General features: G+C 39.5%; 1 protein-coding gene across 10 annotated transcripts in view; it reads left to right on the top strand.

The window, feature by feature from the left end:
* SCN5A (sodium voltage-gated channel alpha subunit 5) overlaps window positions 1-13,446 on the top strand; it is a 215,789-nt gene extending 202,343 nt beyond the window's left edge. For all 10 annotated transcript variants that reach the window (XM_027686815.1, XM_027686814.1, XM_027686813.1 and 7 more), the window contains 5 exons: window positions 3,193-3,246; window positions 4,513-4,650; window positions 5,961-6,065; window positions 6,565-6,835; window positions 8,615-13,446. In XM_027686815.1, coding sequence (XP_027542616.1) covers window positions 3,193-3,246; window positions 4,513-4,650; window positions 5,961-6,065; window positions 6,565-6,835; window positions 8,615-9,849 — 1,803 coding nt within the window. In that variant the 3' untranslated portion in view covers window positions 9,850-13,446. The remainder of the gene's footprint in view (window positions 1-3,192; window positions 3,247-4,512; window positions 4,651-5,960; window positions 6,066-6,564; window positions 6,836-8,614) is intronic.
* The last annotated feature ends 363 nt before the right edge of the window (window positions 13,447-13,809 follow it).

Below are 13,809 nucleotides of genomic sequence, written 5' to 3'. Positions count from 1 at the left end.
TTTATTATCACAAGTTTTTAACTTGCAAGAAGGGTGATTCACTTTTCTGGTGATTTAACACTCTTAAAACACTAATCTGTCAGGAAAAAATTATTGCTGCAACCCAGTGCTTCAGTAGTAGCCTTTCTATATTCCCAGATTTGCTTAGAGGATCACAGCATCTATGTTTTATAAATCTATATTTGAGCAGAACAAAGAAATATCTTAAATTTCCGGTAGGAGTTCTGCATTTCCCTTGCAGAATCCTTCCCTTCTATGCTGTGATCACCTCCACATATTTTTTTGCAACGGATTTTGAAATTTCAGCCATCTATTGAAGAACACCAAGGAAACAAGTGGACTTTCACATAGCATCTGGCTTGGAAAAGTTCTCCTTAGGTAGAATGGACTTCCATCAAATATGTCCTAGAACTCCTTGTCACTTTGGGACTCCAGATAAGGAATGGAAAGATAAGAGAAGCCCTCACAGACCAGCACAGCAAGCAGGAGCTGTAGAGTTAAAGCAATTCCTCCTGCCAGGTTGGAAGTCATGACTGTGCTCATAAATCAGGTACAAAATGGTCATGAGACAGCAACGTGTGTCTAAAGTTACTGAGTTACACTATCTCTTGCACTTCTGTAAACTGCAATGCTTGATTTTACTTTCACAGTGGATGCAAAATGTACAAAGAAGAAGAAGAAGAAGAAGGAAAAGGAAAAAGAAAGAGAAAAAAAAGAAAAAGAAAAAGAAAGATAAGAAAAAGAAAAAGAAAAAGAAAAAGAAAAAGAAAAAGAAAAAGAAAAAGAAAAAGAAAAAGAAAAAGAAAAAGAAAAAGAAAAAGAAAAAGAAAAAGAAAAGAAAAAAAAAGAAAAAGAAAAAAAAAAGAAAAAAAAGAAAAAGACAACTAAACCCCCAAAAGTTTACAGATTTAAGGGCTTGCTTTATTTTAAGGCACCATTTGGTTTGAGGGCAGTCAGTGCCATCCCACCTATCCTCCTCCCCACTAATTTACTGCATTGCAGCTCTAACCACCAGTCAAATAACAAAATGTAATCCCATCCCAAGACGAGTTTATCGGTAGATAATCTCATCACATGACAGTTTCAGTAGAAAATGGTGTTTCTCTGGATAGCTTCCAGGCAGGATAATATCACAAACACTCCCATGAAGATTTTGTCACTTCCTTATCCAGAGTGTAAGTGGTTACTAATTCCAGATAAATAATTTCTTTTCTCAGTCTTATATTTCTTTCATTCTCAGTATCTTTTACCCTCTGCAGATGAAGTGTCTAGGGAAGCTTTCCAGAAACCCTGTGGATTTTTAATTCTCTTACTGTTGGACAACTGGGGAAAACAGAAAATCACAGCACTTCATTCTCTTAATATTTATTTTTGTCAGATCACTTCATCATCTGTTATCACTACAAACCACTGTGCCTTGCAGTAGAGTCTCCCGTGTCTGTGGTACACATTGAGGGGTAAAATAGCTACTCAAGAGAAAAGATTTCCTCCCAAGTGGGAGAAAAGTACAGGCTGAGATCATATCATTTTGTGCCACAGGGAAAGGATTTCTTGTTTCATCCCGTCCACCCTTCCTGAACGGCACTTTGAGCTGAAAGCTGTAAGCAGCTGTAATGACACCAGAAAACCTTTCATCAGATTAGAAAGAGAATGGCAAAAGAGGGAAATATTAGAACACTTAAGGGGTATAAGCATGACAGGTTCATATAATTATTTGTTTTAATAAAACTGCTGATAATTCCTGTAAATACTTTTCACTTAAAGTGGTTTTTAACACACGGTACCATGGAAGAGATTTTCCAAAGGGTTCTCATTTGGGAGAGTGCATTAATCTCTTTCAACCAGTAGATAAACATGTGCAACCTTTCAAATATTATTTTATATATACTCTCATGAGAAATATGATTGACCTCCTGTACAACATTTTCCTTTGGTTCAGTAGCATTCAGAAGAAACTGGGAAGACATCATTACCTCCAGGACTTTAATATAATAAGAGAGAGTGTATAGTGGAGCATTTCTAAAATCACTGGATGTGCCTCAGCACAACTGCCTGGGTTTCTCCTGGGAACCTCTGGCCAAATTCCTATTAGTCTTATCTGGAATTGCGTGCCCACACAACAAGAGAAAATTCAACCTATGTGTCAGTAGGATGTAAAAAAATATTTGATGTGGGTCTTCCATGCATGCTAGTGTAAATCTGATTAAATGAATAAATCTGAAAATGCCTCATTATCTGCTCACACTGATTTAGATTCAGGGTGAGTCTAAATGGGTCAGAAGTCAAATGAGAAACAACCCTAGAGAACTAATATGAAGGCAATGGGGCTTAGGCCAGAGTCAGACCTAATGCCAAGTGTGTTTGGCCTCAGGCTATGTCTAATAAGAGGCCTATATTGAGATCAAAGAGTCATAGTTTTGTTACAGAATAGTAAAAATCACTTCCATGTGTTTCTCCTGAGATTTCTGTCCCTGCCCTTTCTCCATTGAGGGTTTCCAGTAGACACTGACTTCTGTGGAATCCTTCCTTGTTTAAACAATTTTAAAGAAAAATTAAACCCCCTGATTTAAGAAAAATAAAGTCTGACCAGTAAAGCAGATTGAGTTTCCAGGGCTGGGCTCACAGCAGGTGTTGATTGCCTTTGCTCCTTTCAAGTCAGCTGTGATTGATGCAACTCCCTGGGCTTTACCACTGTCTTGACTTGCCTTGGTTTAAAAGAGGGCACAATCCAAGCTTCAGTGGGATTCTACAACATAGTTGTCAGTATAAGCAAGCAATATGCATGAGATTCATCTCACCTGGACCAAGACTTGTGCAGGACAACACTCTTTGTTTTATGTGCAGCTGTTATCTCTTCATTACTTGAAATTCTTAAGGTCAAAACTTCCAAAGATTTAATTGCTGTTTTCTCTCCTTCTTAAATTTTCTTTTAAAACCCTCTATTTTATCCGTAAAATAACAGAAAATCAGGAAACACAAATGAGAAAATCCAGGAGAAAACCATTCTGAAATGATTTTAAATATCAAAATGAACATAAACTCATGGATATGTATTGCTTTAAAAGGCAGGCAGTCCATTAATTGTGAAGAACACGCTCAACATTGCCTTTTGAAAGTTCAGCACAGAGATGATGTTATCATTTCAAGATGTACTTATTTAATTTGCTTATATGTAATGTGGGTTTTTTTCAGGCCACATTTAAAGGCTGGATGGATATTATGTATGCAGCAGTGGATTCACGAGAGGTAAGTCCCTGCATGGAAATTAATCATTTCCTTTTCCATTGACTTTTGCAGCACTCAAGATGCTTAACAATAAACACAACAAAAAAATTGCATATAGGTTGCCAGTCCCAATATTATTCTGACTGGGACAGTTGCAGACCTTCACTTTTTGCAGCTGCTGCTGAAGCATCACAACCCTGAGATTAAAACAAATGTAGCTCTACACTGAAGGAGTGCGGAGGGACTTCTGGTAAGGCAAGAGGTGGTGTGAGCTTTAAACTCTGGCTTGAGATGTGCTGGAGCTCTGGGTGCTGGTGACTGCCCAGGTCTTACCTGCATCCTCTACAGCTGCCAGGTTTCCTTAAAAAAATGCATTTCCTTGGCTACATCACATATGCTTTGTTTGTTTTTTATGGAGGACTTATGGTCTCCTTTTCCTCTATTAATAATATTAAAGGAACAAGTTTACACTTGCTGTTAATTTTTGAGAGAGCTGTCTGGTACTGGGAATTTGACAAGGCTGAATTCACTAATAGGGAGTCAAGCCTTAAATGGAGGAATAAGGGGTGGGAACACCTCATGGCATTATAGAGGCAGAAAAGTACCTTTGCAGAACATAGCTCATGATGTTTATTTATTCTGGTACTATGTGTATACATGTGTATCCCCCCTAATACTGAATGAAACTCATGGGTTACCCTTGAGAAAATACAGCATTTTGGGAATGCAAGTTTCTGGCACCTTGTTTACATACCTGTTGCTGATGGGGCAAATCTGAGCACAAATGTAGAGGTGACTTGAGGTTATTGGACTGCATTGCTCAGTTATTCAGCAAAAGATCTTATTCAATTCCACCCTCATTAAAAAAAAATTGTACTTATAAGTACAGGTTTTTTTAGTAGCATTTAATTATACTGGATCACAGTTCTGTTTTGTATAAGTTCCATTAGACCATATAAGTTTTAGAATAATCAGAAAATTGATTCTTTTCCCCTTCTGGGTTCAGACTGAGAACATTTTAGAGGATTTATTCTGGCCTTGCACTTTCTGGAGCAGTGTGATCACTGTGACAGTCTTGTGAAACATTGCTGAAATGATCATGGCAGTGCAGATGTCAGTAGTAAACTTCAGAGACCGAGGAGAGCTGACTCTGTTCATGGGAGTGACACCATTTTTTTTAAGTTTTATAATTTTTATTGCTATTGGACAGTTCTCATTTAACTGCATCAGTATTTTGATGTGCGCAGAGATGGTGTAATTTTCACATTTTCCCTTCTCCCTTTGCAGTACGAGGAACAGCCTGAGTGGGAATATAATTTATACATGTACCTGTACTTTGTGATTTTCATCATCTTTGGGTCTTTCTTCACATTGAACCTCTTCATTGGTGTCATCATTGACAATTTTAACCAACAAAAGAAAAAGATAAGTACTGCATATGCTACATATCATCTTGTGATTGCTGCAGAGACCAGGTCAAGGAATAGATTTATCAGCAATGGCTTTGCCACAGTAGCCTCAAGATTAGCAGTGGCAGAGCAACTGCAAAAACCGTCTTGCAGGGCTTTTACAAAGGCACAGCTGTAACAGTCCCTAATGTTCCCATAGCATGAGCATCCTGAAAATATAGACTGGGGGATTATATTCCGCCACAGAAAGCAGTAGGGCAGCTTCAGGCAGAGGGGATCTCTGGCACAAACTTTGACACAGGGGCACAGACTGCCCTGGTGTCCCCTGTGCACAAATACCATCGTCCCTCCAAGAAGTCCATCCTGCTCTCCTCAACCAATTACCTGCCCCAAGGTACCTGGCAAGGGCCAGGGAGGAGCAGCCTGGCCTGGGAGTTGTGTTTCTCACTGCTTGGTAGGCTCTAAGCACAGGGGTGAGGTTCTTCTATTTCCCCCTCTCACTCTGGACCCACCTTGAGTGCTGACAGAACCTGAGTCCTGATCCTCCATCATTGCCTGCACTGCTCTCTGTCTCCTGCCCCTCACATCCCTGTGATGAGCAGCTCCCAGCACTGCATCTCAACAAACCCATCATGTTGTGGTTTAACCCCAGCCAGCAACCAAACCTCTCACCTGCCCACTCGCTGCTCCCATGACAGTGTGGGGGAGAGAATCAGAAGAGTAAAAGCGATGAAACCCTGGAGTTGAGGTAAAGATTTTTTGTTAGGGAAAGCAAAAGCAAAGCAAAACAATCCACCAATTCCCATGGGTAGGCAGGTGTTCAGCTATCCCCAGGGAAAGCAGGGCTCCATCACACATAATGGAGGCTTGGGAAGACAAAGGCCATCATTCCAAATGCCCCCTTTGCCCTTCTTCTTCCCCCAGCTTTGTATACTGAGCATGGTGCCACACACTATGGAATATCCCTTTGGTCTGTTGGGCTCAGCTGTCCCAGCTGTGTCAGCTCCCAGTTCCTTGTGCACCCCCAGCCTATTCATGAGTAGGGTGGTGAGAGAGAAGCAGAAAAGGCCTTGAGAAACTGTGTGAGCCCTACTCAAACCCTTGTGTTATCAACACTGTTTTAGGCACCAATCAAGCGTAGCCCCATCCTGGTTACTGTGCAGAAAATCAACTCTATCCCAGACAAAACCAGCTCACCTTCTTAGATATTTTGAAGAAAGCTACATTAAAAGGAAAATGAAATGGGAGAGTATGCAGCCTTGAACTTTGGAGTGGGTCAGTGGAGTTCTCGTCGTCAAAAGTAATAGTGTTGTTCTCACCCTATACTTAGGTGGCCAGGACATTTTTATGACAGAAGAACAGAAAAAGTATTATAATGCAATGAAAAAGCTGGGATCTAAGAAACCTCAAAAGCCAATCCCAAGGCCACTGGTAAGAACAGCATAATTCAGTTGAACTTTGTGTAATAGCTGAATGTTTTTTTAGTAGAATAACTGCAATTCAACTTTCCAGTGTAGGAAGGTTTATTGCTCCCAGATGAAAGGCACTTTGTAATTATATGTTTTGATTTTGGATGATGTTTGCAAGTTCATTGACCTGTGGTACAAAATTCCCACTGTTCTGCAGCATTTACTAAAATTCCAATTTACATATGCCATTTACTTATTCCAGTGGCCACCTGCCTGCAATGAATAAATTCATGGCCACAGTCCAGTGTCTTGTTTTCAGTAGTTTCAAGAAGCATTAGGAGTAAATGGGTTTGAAAACTCTATCATAAAACCATTCATCACCATCTTTAAGTTTATGAAGTTCTCATCAGAAGCAGTGTATATTGCCTGTTTTCCTCTACTTTCTGATCAATTAGGAGACAATTATGTCATCATTTTGACACAGCTCAATTTTCCTAACTAAACCCTCTCCTTTCCCCCAGAACAAATACCAAGGTTTTATTTTTGATGTCGTCTCAAAACAAGCCTTTGATGTCTCCATCATGATTCTCATCTGCCTTAACATGGTTACCATGATGGTGGAAACGGATGACCAAAGTCAAGAAAAAGTCAACATCCTCCATAAAATCAACATGCTTTTTGTTGCCATCTTCACTGGGGAGTGCATCTTCAAAATGCTGGCTCTGCGACACTACTACTTCACCAATGGCTGGAACATATTTGACTTTGTGGTTGTGATTCTGTCCATCGTAGGTAGGTGACCCTGGATTTTCACACCCAGAACTCCAAAGTTAAAAAGGCAGACATAAAACTTATTGACAAAGTTAAAGGCTTTGTGCGGTAATGTACTCTATCAACTCAGAGAACTGAATCCTAAACACACTTTTTTAGTATGTAATTTTAATCTAACATAGCACTGCCAAACAATAACTGGTGTGATCAGCAAAATTATGAGGTTTATCATACCTTTATTATCACACCTTTATTATCATACCTGAACACCCTTATTGGTTCATGGTGATAAAACACAGTCCAGAACTGGCCACCACATACACTTAACACCAGTTCTGTGTAGCAGCCAAAGACAGAGAAGTAAAAAAGCCACATGAAAAAGAGCATGTGTGGATTGTTATTGTTTTGCTATTTATTTTCTGTTACAACAGTATGAAATAGTCCTTCAGGGCAGGTTCAAGCAGTGCAGTGAGTCTGACTGTTCTCAGTCCCATTGTCACTAGAGCTCCAACACCCTTATATATCCAAGGGATGAAACAGAAAGGCACAGTTTTATTGTTAGTTTGTGCTTTTTGCTGTTCTGCAGCCCCAACCCCAGATCATACATTAAGTGCTACAGAAGTGCAGGTCAAGTGTGAGTTTGAAATCCTACCAAAATTGTTTTCATTACAGTTGGAAATAAAGTAGCAACTGGAAGATGGTCAACTGATCCAGTGAGCAAAAGGAGCTCAGAAATTCAGCTCTTCCAAAAGAAAGCTTCCATTTTGAAGGGGGGAAGAGTTAAATGAAAAAGTGTCATGTTAGGAAAACAGAGACCTCTCATTAACTGATGCTCTTTTTGCACTAAACACTCTCTAATGGACCAGGGAACCTACAAGATCCTAATGCAGATCTCCAGTGCCCAGAGAGCACCCTGTGCTTTGGGGGCCTTGAATGGCCTGGATTTCACAGATTTGGGTCACCCAGGCAATATCACTGCCATGCAGCTGTCATCAGAACCTTGATGCTGGGTGCTCTGGGTATGCCCATAGCAGCCAATTAACCAGAGGTGTCATGTTGGTCATAGTGCTGCCTGTGATCAGCCCGGTCATTTCAGTGTCAGAGGCCTTGGTCCGTGCCAGGGAACCCTCTCCCAGGTGGGACACATGAGCTCAGCACAGCTCAGTGCAGCCAAGGACTGTTGGCATCAGACAGTCTGGACCAAGGGCTCTGTTTCTGCTGAAAGAGTTCAGTTACAGGGATGCAAGGTCATGTCGTTGCTAGTACAGTCTTAGACCTTAACCCTCTCCCAGCCCATCAGGGAAACTGGAAAAATTTATAATCAGCCAGCCAGCCAAGTGGCTGCACAGTAGAAACCTGCACTGTTCCGGTGATGGCTCAGAAAAACAGGCCCAGCACACCAGCACTTCAGTGCTGACTCACTAATATTTTAATGACAAAGATGTGGTCATGTCAGAAAAATTCTGACCATCTGCACTCAGGATAAATTTCTCAGGTGGGTCATGGCCAAAAGCTGCAGTTATTTGTGTCCTATCTGAGTTGGTCCTGGTTTATCATCCCCAACAGGAAAACTTTCCCTTACTGAAACTGCCACTACCATTCTTTGCTCATAATGTCAACACAATCTGTATGGATTAAACGAGCATGAAAGCACCAACAATGCCATTCCCTTTATTGTAGGCCTTCCAGTCTGGGGAACTTTTCATTTATTTTCTCAATAATTCTGACTGATGGCTTTAAAGGGAAGCCTGGGATTATTTTCCATGTACTAACTCGCTGTTTGTCTCTTTTCTTTTCAAGGCACTGTACTTTCTGACATCATCCAGAAATATTTCTTCTCTCCCACACTCTTCAGAGTCATTCGTTTGGCTCGGATTGGCCGGATCCTAAGACTCATTCGGGGAGCCAAAGGAATTCGAACTCTCCTGTTTGCCTTAATGATGTCCCTACCTGCTCTGTTCAACATTGGCCTCTTGCTTTTTCTGGTCATGTTCATTTATGCCATTTTTGGCATGGCTAACTTTGCCTATGTTAAGAAGGAGCATGGGATTGATGACATGTTCAACTTCCAAACCTTCGCTAACAGCATGCTCTGTCTCTTCCAAATCACAACGTCAGCTGGATGGGATAGTCTTCTCAACCCTATTTTAAACACTGGACCACCATATTGCGACCCAAACCTTCCTAATGCAAATGGCTCAAAGGGAAACTGTGGAAGCCCTGCTGTAGGGATTTTATTCTTTGTTACATATATCATTATATCATTTCTCATTGTTGTAAACATGTATATAGCCATTATTTTAGAGAACTTCAGTGTAGCCACTGAGGAAAGTACAGAGCCTCTAAGCGAGGATGATTTTGATATGTTCTATGAAATCTGGGAGAAGTTTGACCCTGAAGCCACTCAGTTTATTGAGTATTCTGCACTTTCAGACTTTGCAGACGCGCTATCAGAACCTTTGCGCATAGCGAAACCAAACAAAATCAAACTCATAGCGATGGACCTGCCCATGGTCAGCGGAGACAGGATCCATTGCTTGGATATTTTGTTTGCTTTTACGAAAAGGGTGCTAGGAGAATCCGGAGAGATGGATGCCCTTAAAATACAGATGGAAGAAAAGTTCATGGCGGCGAATCCGTCTAAGATCTCTTACGAACCGATTACAACAACTCTCAGGCGGAAACAAGAAGAGGTCTCTGCCATCGTCATCCAGAGGGCCTACAGGAGACATTTGTTCCGGCGCTCCATGAAGCAGGCATCTTACTTGTACCGGCACAGAACTTTGGAGAGCAGCATCCTCGAGGACGATGCACCCGAGAAGGAGGGTCTTATTGCGTTCATGATGAACGAGAACTACGGCAGGCCAATAGACAAATCCGAAACTCTGTCCTCCACCTCTTTCCCTCCATCCTACGACAGCGTCACCAGGGGCACGAGCGATAATCTCCAGCTGAAGATAACGGACGTGAGCAAAAGCGACGAGGCTATGGATTGTCTTCTCTCGCCGGACAAGGATAAGGAATCAATTGTTTAAGTGTTTGTTTAGAATGCTTTAAAATATTGTTTACAGAATGTAATGCTGTAACTACACAACGGTTGAAGCAGCCTTCTTATTAAAAATTAGTTGCAAAAGAAACAATGGAGTTTTTACCCTTAACTACAGGAGTCTAATAAGTCATATAACCTTTGACCCTGCTCTTTTTGACTTGGTTCAATATTTATATTTATATATGCACAGGAAGAATCTTTGCAGGGTCATAGCTGTTATATCAATGGTGTGAATAAGAATAGGCTAGACTGTAAAACAGTAAACACAGTGTATATCTATCCACAGATAAAGCCTGGCTGTATAAATTCATTTAAGGTCTTACTCATATTAGTGTGTTTACTTATGGCGATGTATGACCTTGCATTCTAAAAAGAAAAAAAAAATATCACAGCTGCTGTAGCAAAATGTAACACTTACTGTATATGTTGTGAATGGTCTTTCATAAATTTATTATATTTGATATTTTTTTACTTAAAAAAAAAAGTCTCTTTTTCCATGGAGATTATTGATCCTTACACTCTTCATGATGAACTCTGAGTTAAGGTAATAGGAACTTGTGGGGTCCCCATCGCTTGAAGAGGAAAGTTGTTGCAAATAAAAGCATCAAATTAGCAACATTTAAACTGTTTATTACACTAAGCCCTCCCTCTTGGGACTTGCAACTGCACGTCAGCAGAAATACAAAAAAAGAAACCAGAACAGCAGATTATGTCAAAACAATGAGAGAAATGGCTTGTTCTGTCCTTCAGGAAACCAGACAGTAATGGATTCTGTTTGTAAAACTGTTAATAAAAGCACTAATTTTTTAGTATGTTTCAAGATTCTGCTTCGAAATCCGCAATCAAACTCGCCATAGAAGTAGCGCATCACGTTTGTGTGTAGTGCTCCAAAGCACCATCTATGCTGGCAAAGTTTCTGTTAAGGTAGTGGGATAGGATATGTTTTCCCCAGGAACACTGAGCTAAGCAGCCTTATTGGGATCTCTGTGCATCAATATTACTCACAAAAATACTACTACTAGTAGTAATAATAATCAATCAATGCCAACTGGGCCGTACAGAACGGCTGTGACAGTGTGATCAAGAAGGTGGGAGGGGAATTGCCTCTGGATCTGTACATAAATTTTGAGGTTTAGAATCCTGTTTACTCAGTGTCCATCTTTCATTTTCTCAGATAGTACAGTTAGATTTCTGGGGAAGGACAAGAAATACAGGAACCAATAAAAAGAATCTGCTAGATAATAGATATATCCTCATTCCTGTAGGCAAAGTAATATTTACAGTTGATGTGTCCCTCAGCTTCAGGCCAAAGAAATGACAATGGGGTGAAAGGTGGATGTGTGGCTGTAGAAAAGTATTAGAGGTTTTACGTGCTAACATAGATTATTATTTATTATTAATCTTTCAGCCTCGATAGAATGTGAGAAATTATTTATGGAATATAGAGTCAAGTCCATCATTACAGACAAGTTCTTTCTTTTTCACTTTCAGACTGATTGTACTTGGGTTTGGTTGGACTTCATGGAAAATCTTGAGATTTCTGTAATGAGCCATTGCACTTTAAGGAAGAGTAATTGTGCTTTTCACCTTGGAGAAGCAAAGATATCAAGAATGTATTTAAGGTGTATTGTCATTAACATTTAGTTACATCCCAGGTTGTAAAGGAGTCAAAAACCACATGGGGTTGGCAACAAGAATTAAAACAACATGTTACAGTCGACTTTATCTATGGCCATTGTTATCTGTCCTCTAAACAAGTCAGAATATGTAAGACAACGTGTCAAAAGGATGACAATGTATCTGTGTAAATATGGGCTAATAATATTCTCTCCATTCATTGAGAGGTGTCTCAGGCATTCACTTGAGAGTGGTCTATTGGTTAATTCAGAGGATTTGCCATCAGGATTCCTGGGGTCTATTCCTGATTCTTACTACATGATTTTTAGGCAAATAATTTAACCTATCTGTGCCTCAGTTTACCCATCTGTAAAATGGGAATAATAATACTTACCTACCTCACAGGGGTGTTGTAAGACTTTCTGGTTGCAAAGTGCTATAAGGGAATGAACCGTACTATATAAGTATTATTATAATCATGCTCTCTTGCCCTTTTAACCCCATGTCTATGGTGTATAACATAGGGCTGTTCCTCTGGGCATTTTGTTGCCTTTAAATCTTGTATGTAATTAGATTCTAACTTAAGGGGACTACTCTTCGTTCCTTGAAGTGAAAACTCTCTTTATTCTTTCCCCCCTCCCCACCCCTAACCTCCCCCGAAAAAAAACAGAATTGCTCAAGGCTTCTCAAATTAGAGAAACTTTATACAGATTCCCTGTGTATTTATGCTGTAATGTTATTCTGACTGTACATATCACCCAGAAAGAGTATGCGATTTTTATATTTATATGCATATATATATATACACACACATACGTATATCTATACATATATATGTATCTTGTGAGTTTATAGAGTGGCTGACACTCAGAGGACACGACTTACTGATTAAAATGTTTTCTCCTCAATGGGATTTATTGATCATTAGCAACAAGCTGCTGCCTATAATGAAACTGTTTAATTAGAAAATAGTACATTCATTACTTGCTGAACAAGCATTTATTGGCTGACAACTGGTAAAATTATTTTCCTTTCAAAGCTTTAAAATAAAATAAAAAAAAGAGAGGGAAAAATGCTAAGAAAAAGGAGAATTTCTCATGTGATTTTTTTTCACTTACGCTGTAAGCTGTTTGAAACCCAAGGAAAATGCCAGCCTGCACTCAGAAGTGTGTTGTTGGTCATGCTGTTTTAAAAATATTTTAATTATTTTCAACTTATATTAGAAAATATTCAACTGCTGTTCTTATTAAGAGTCAGGCCCAGTAATGAATGGGATGTAAAGAGACAATTAGCTGGTCATTGGTTATATTAGAGACACGCTCTTCCTCTGGTCATTTCACCCTTGAGTTGAACATTTTAGTGTCATTGCTGTGAGACCCTATAGTACTGATGCAATTAGAAATGGTTCTGTCTTTTACCCAAAACCTGTAAAAAAGAAAAAAAAAAAGTGTAATGCAAAAAAAGTCTGAAAGATGGGTCTTAACTCTAGATGTTTACAGTGCAACTTTCTAAAACTGAATTGTAAATTACTTTCAAAACCTTTGTAACTGGAAGGTTGGTTTTCTATTGGGTTTTCTATTGTTTTGTGGCGCATTTCTTTAGGGATGAAGAGGAAATGGTATCTTTGTATGGTTGCAGAACTCCCCTAGAAAATGTCATATAACCTCACTTGTAGATCCTTGTTAATGGAGATGCCAATCCAAATCCAGCCATGATACAACCTCCCGGTGCAGTGATTTAGTTTAAGACACTAACTCAATAGTTGGCCCACACTGTCTATAAGCATGGTGAGTGCTACCATTCTTTTCTGTTGATTCGTTCAATAAAGGCAAGCACATGAATCACTCAAGCTACAAAAAGAGCAAGGAAAATATCAGCCAATATCATAGGACATATTAAGCTGTTTGTACCTGGAAAAATTCAAGTTTATTATGTTTCTTTATTAAATAAATAAGGATAACAAATACGTCCTGTGCCTTTTTTTTTTTAATGTTATCAACATTTATATTATTATTTCTGTGACTCTTTTCCAACACATTTGTTTGGGAAATTCATGATGACTTTTGTTAGAAGACTTGAGGATGAAAACACCTACAGTTCATCTTACATTGTAAGGCAACCTGCAGGGCATTAAAGGCTTGATCCAGAGCTTGTTGAAATCAGTGGAAAATTTCTGGGTACATCAGATGAATTAGAAGCAGATCTGAAAGTTTCTCTTAAGAGTCATTTATAGGATGAACCCAGCATTGATATTTCAACCCATCCTTCCCAGTAGAATTAGCTGGAGGAGGAAAGATTTTACTGGAAACACGAGATCCTATTTAGGGAT

This window comes from Neopelma chrysocephalum, unplaced genomic scaffold, assembly GCF_003984885.1.
Source record: "Neopelma chrysocephalum unplaced genomic scaffold, ASM398488v2 Primary Assembly neopelma1_72, whole genome shotgun sequence".
Classification (NCBI taxonomy): domain Eukaryota; kingdom Metazoa; phylum Chordata; class Aves; order Passeriformes; family Pipridae; genus Neopelma; species Neopelma chrysocephalum.
The sequence above is the reverse complement of the archived record's forward strand: the minus strand, read 5'-3'. Positions and strand labels throughout refer to the sequence as shown.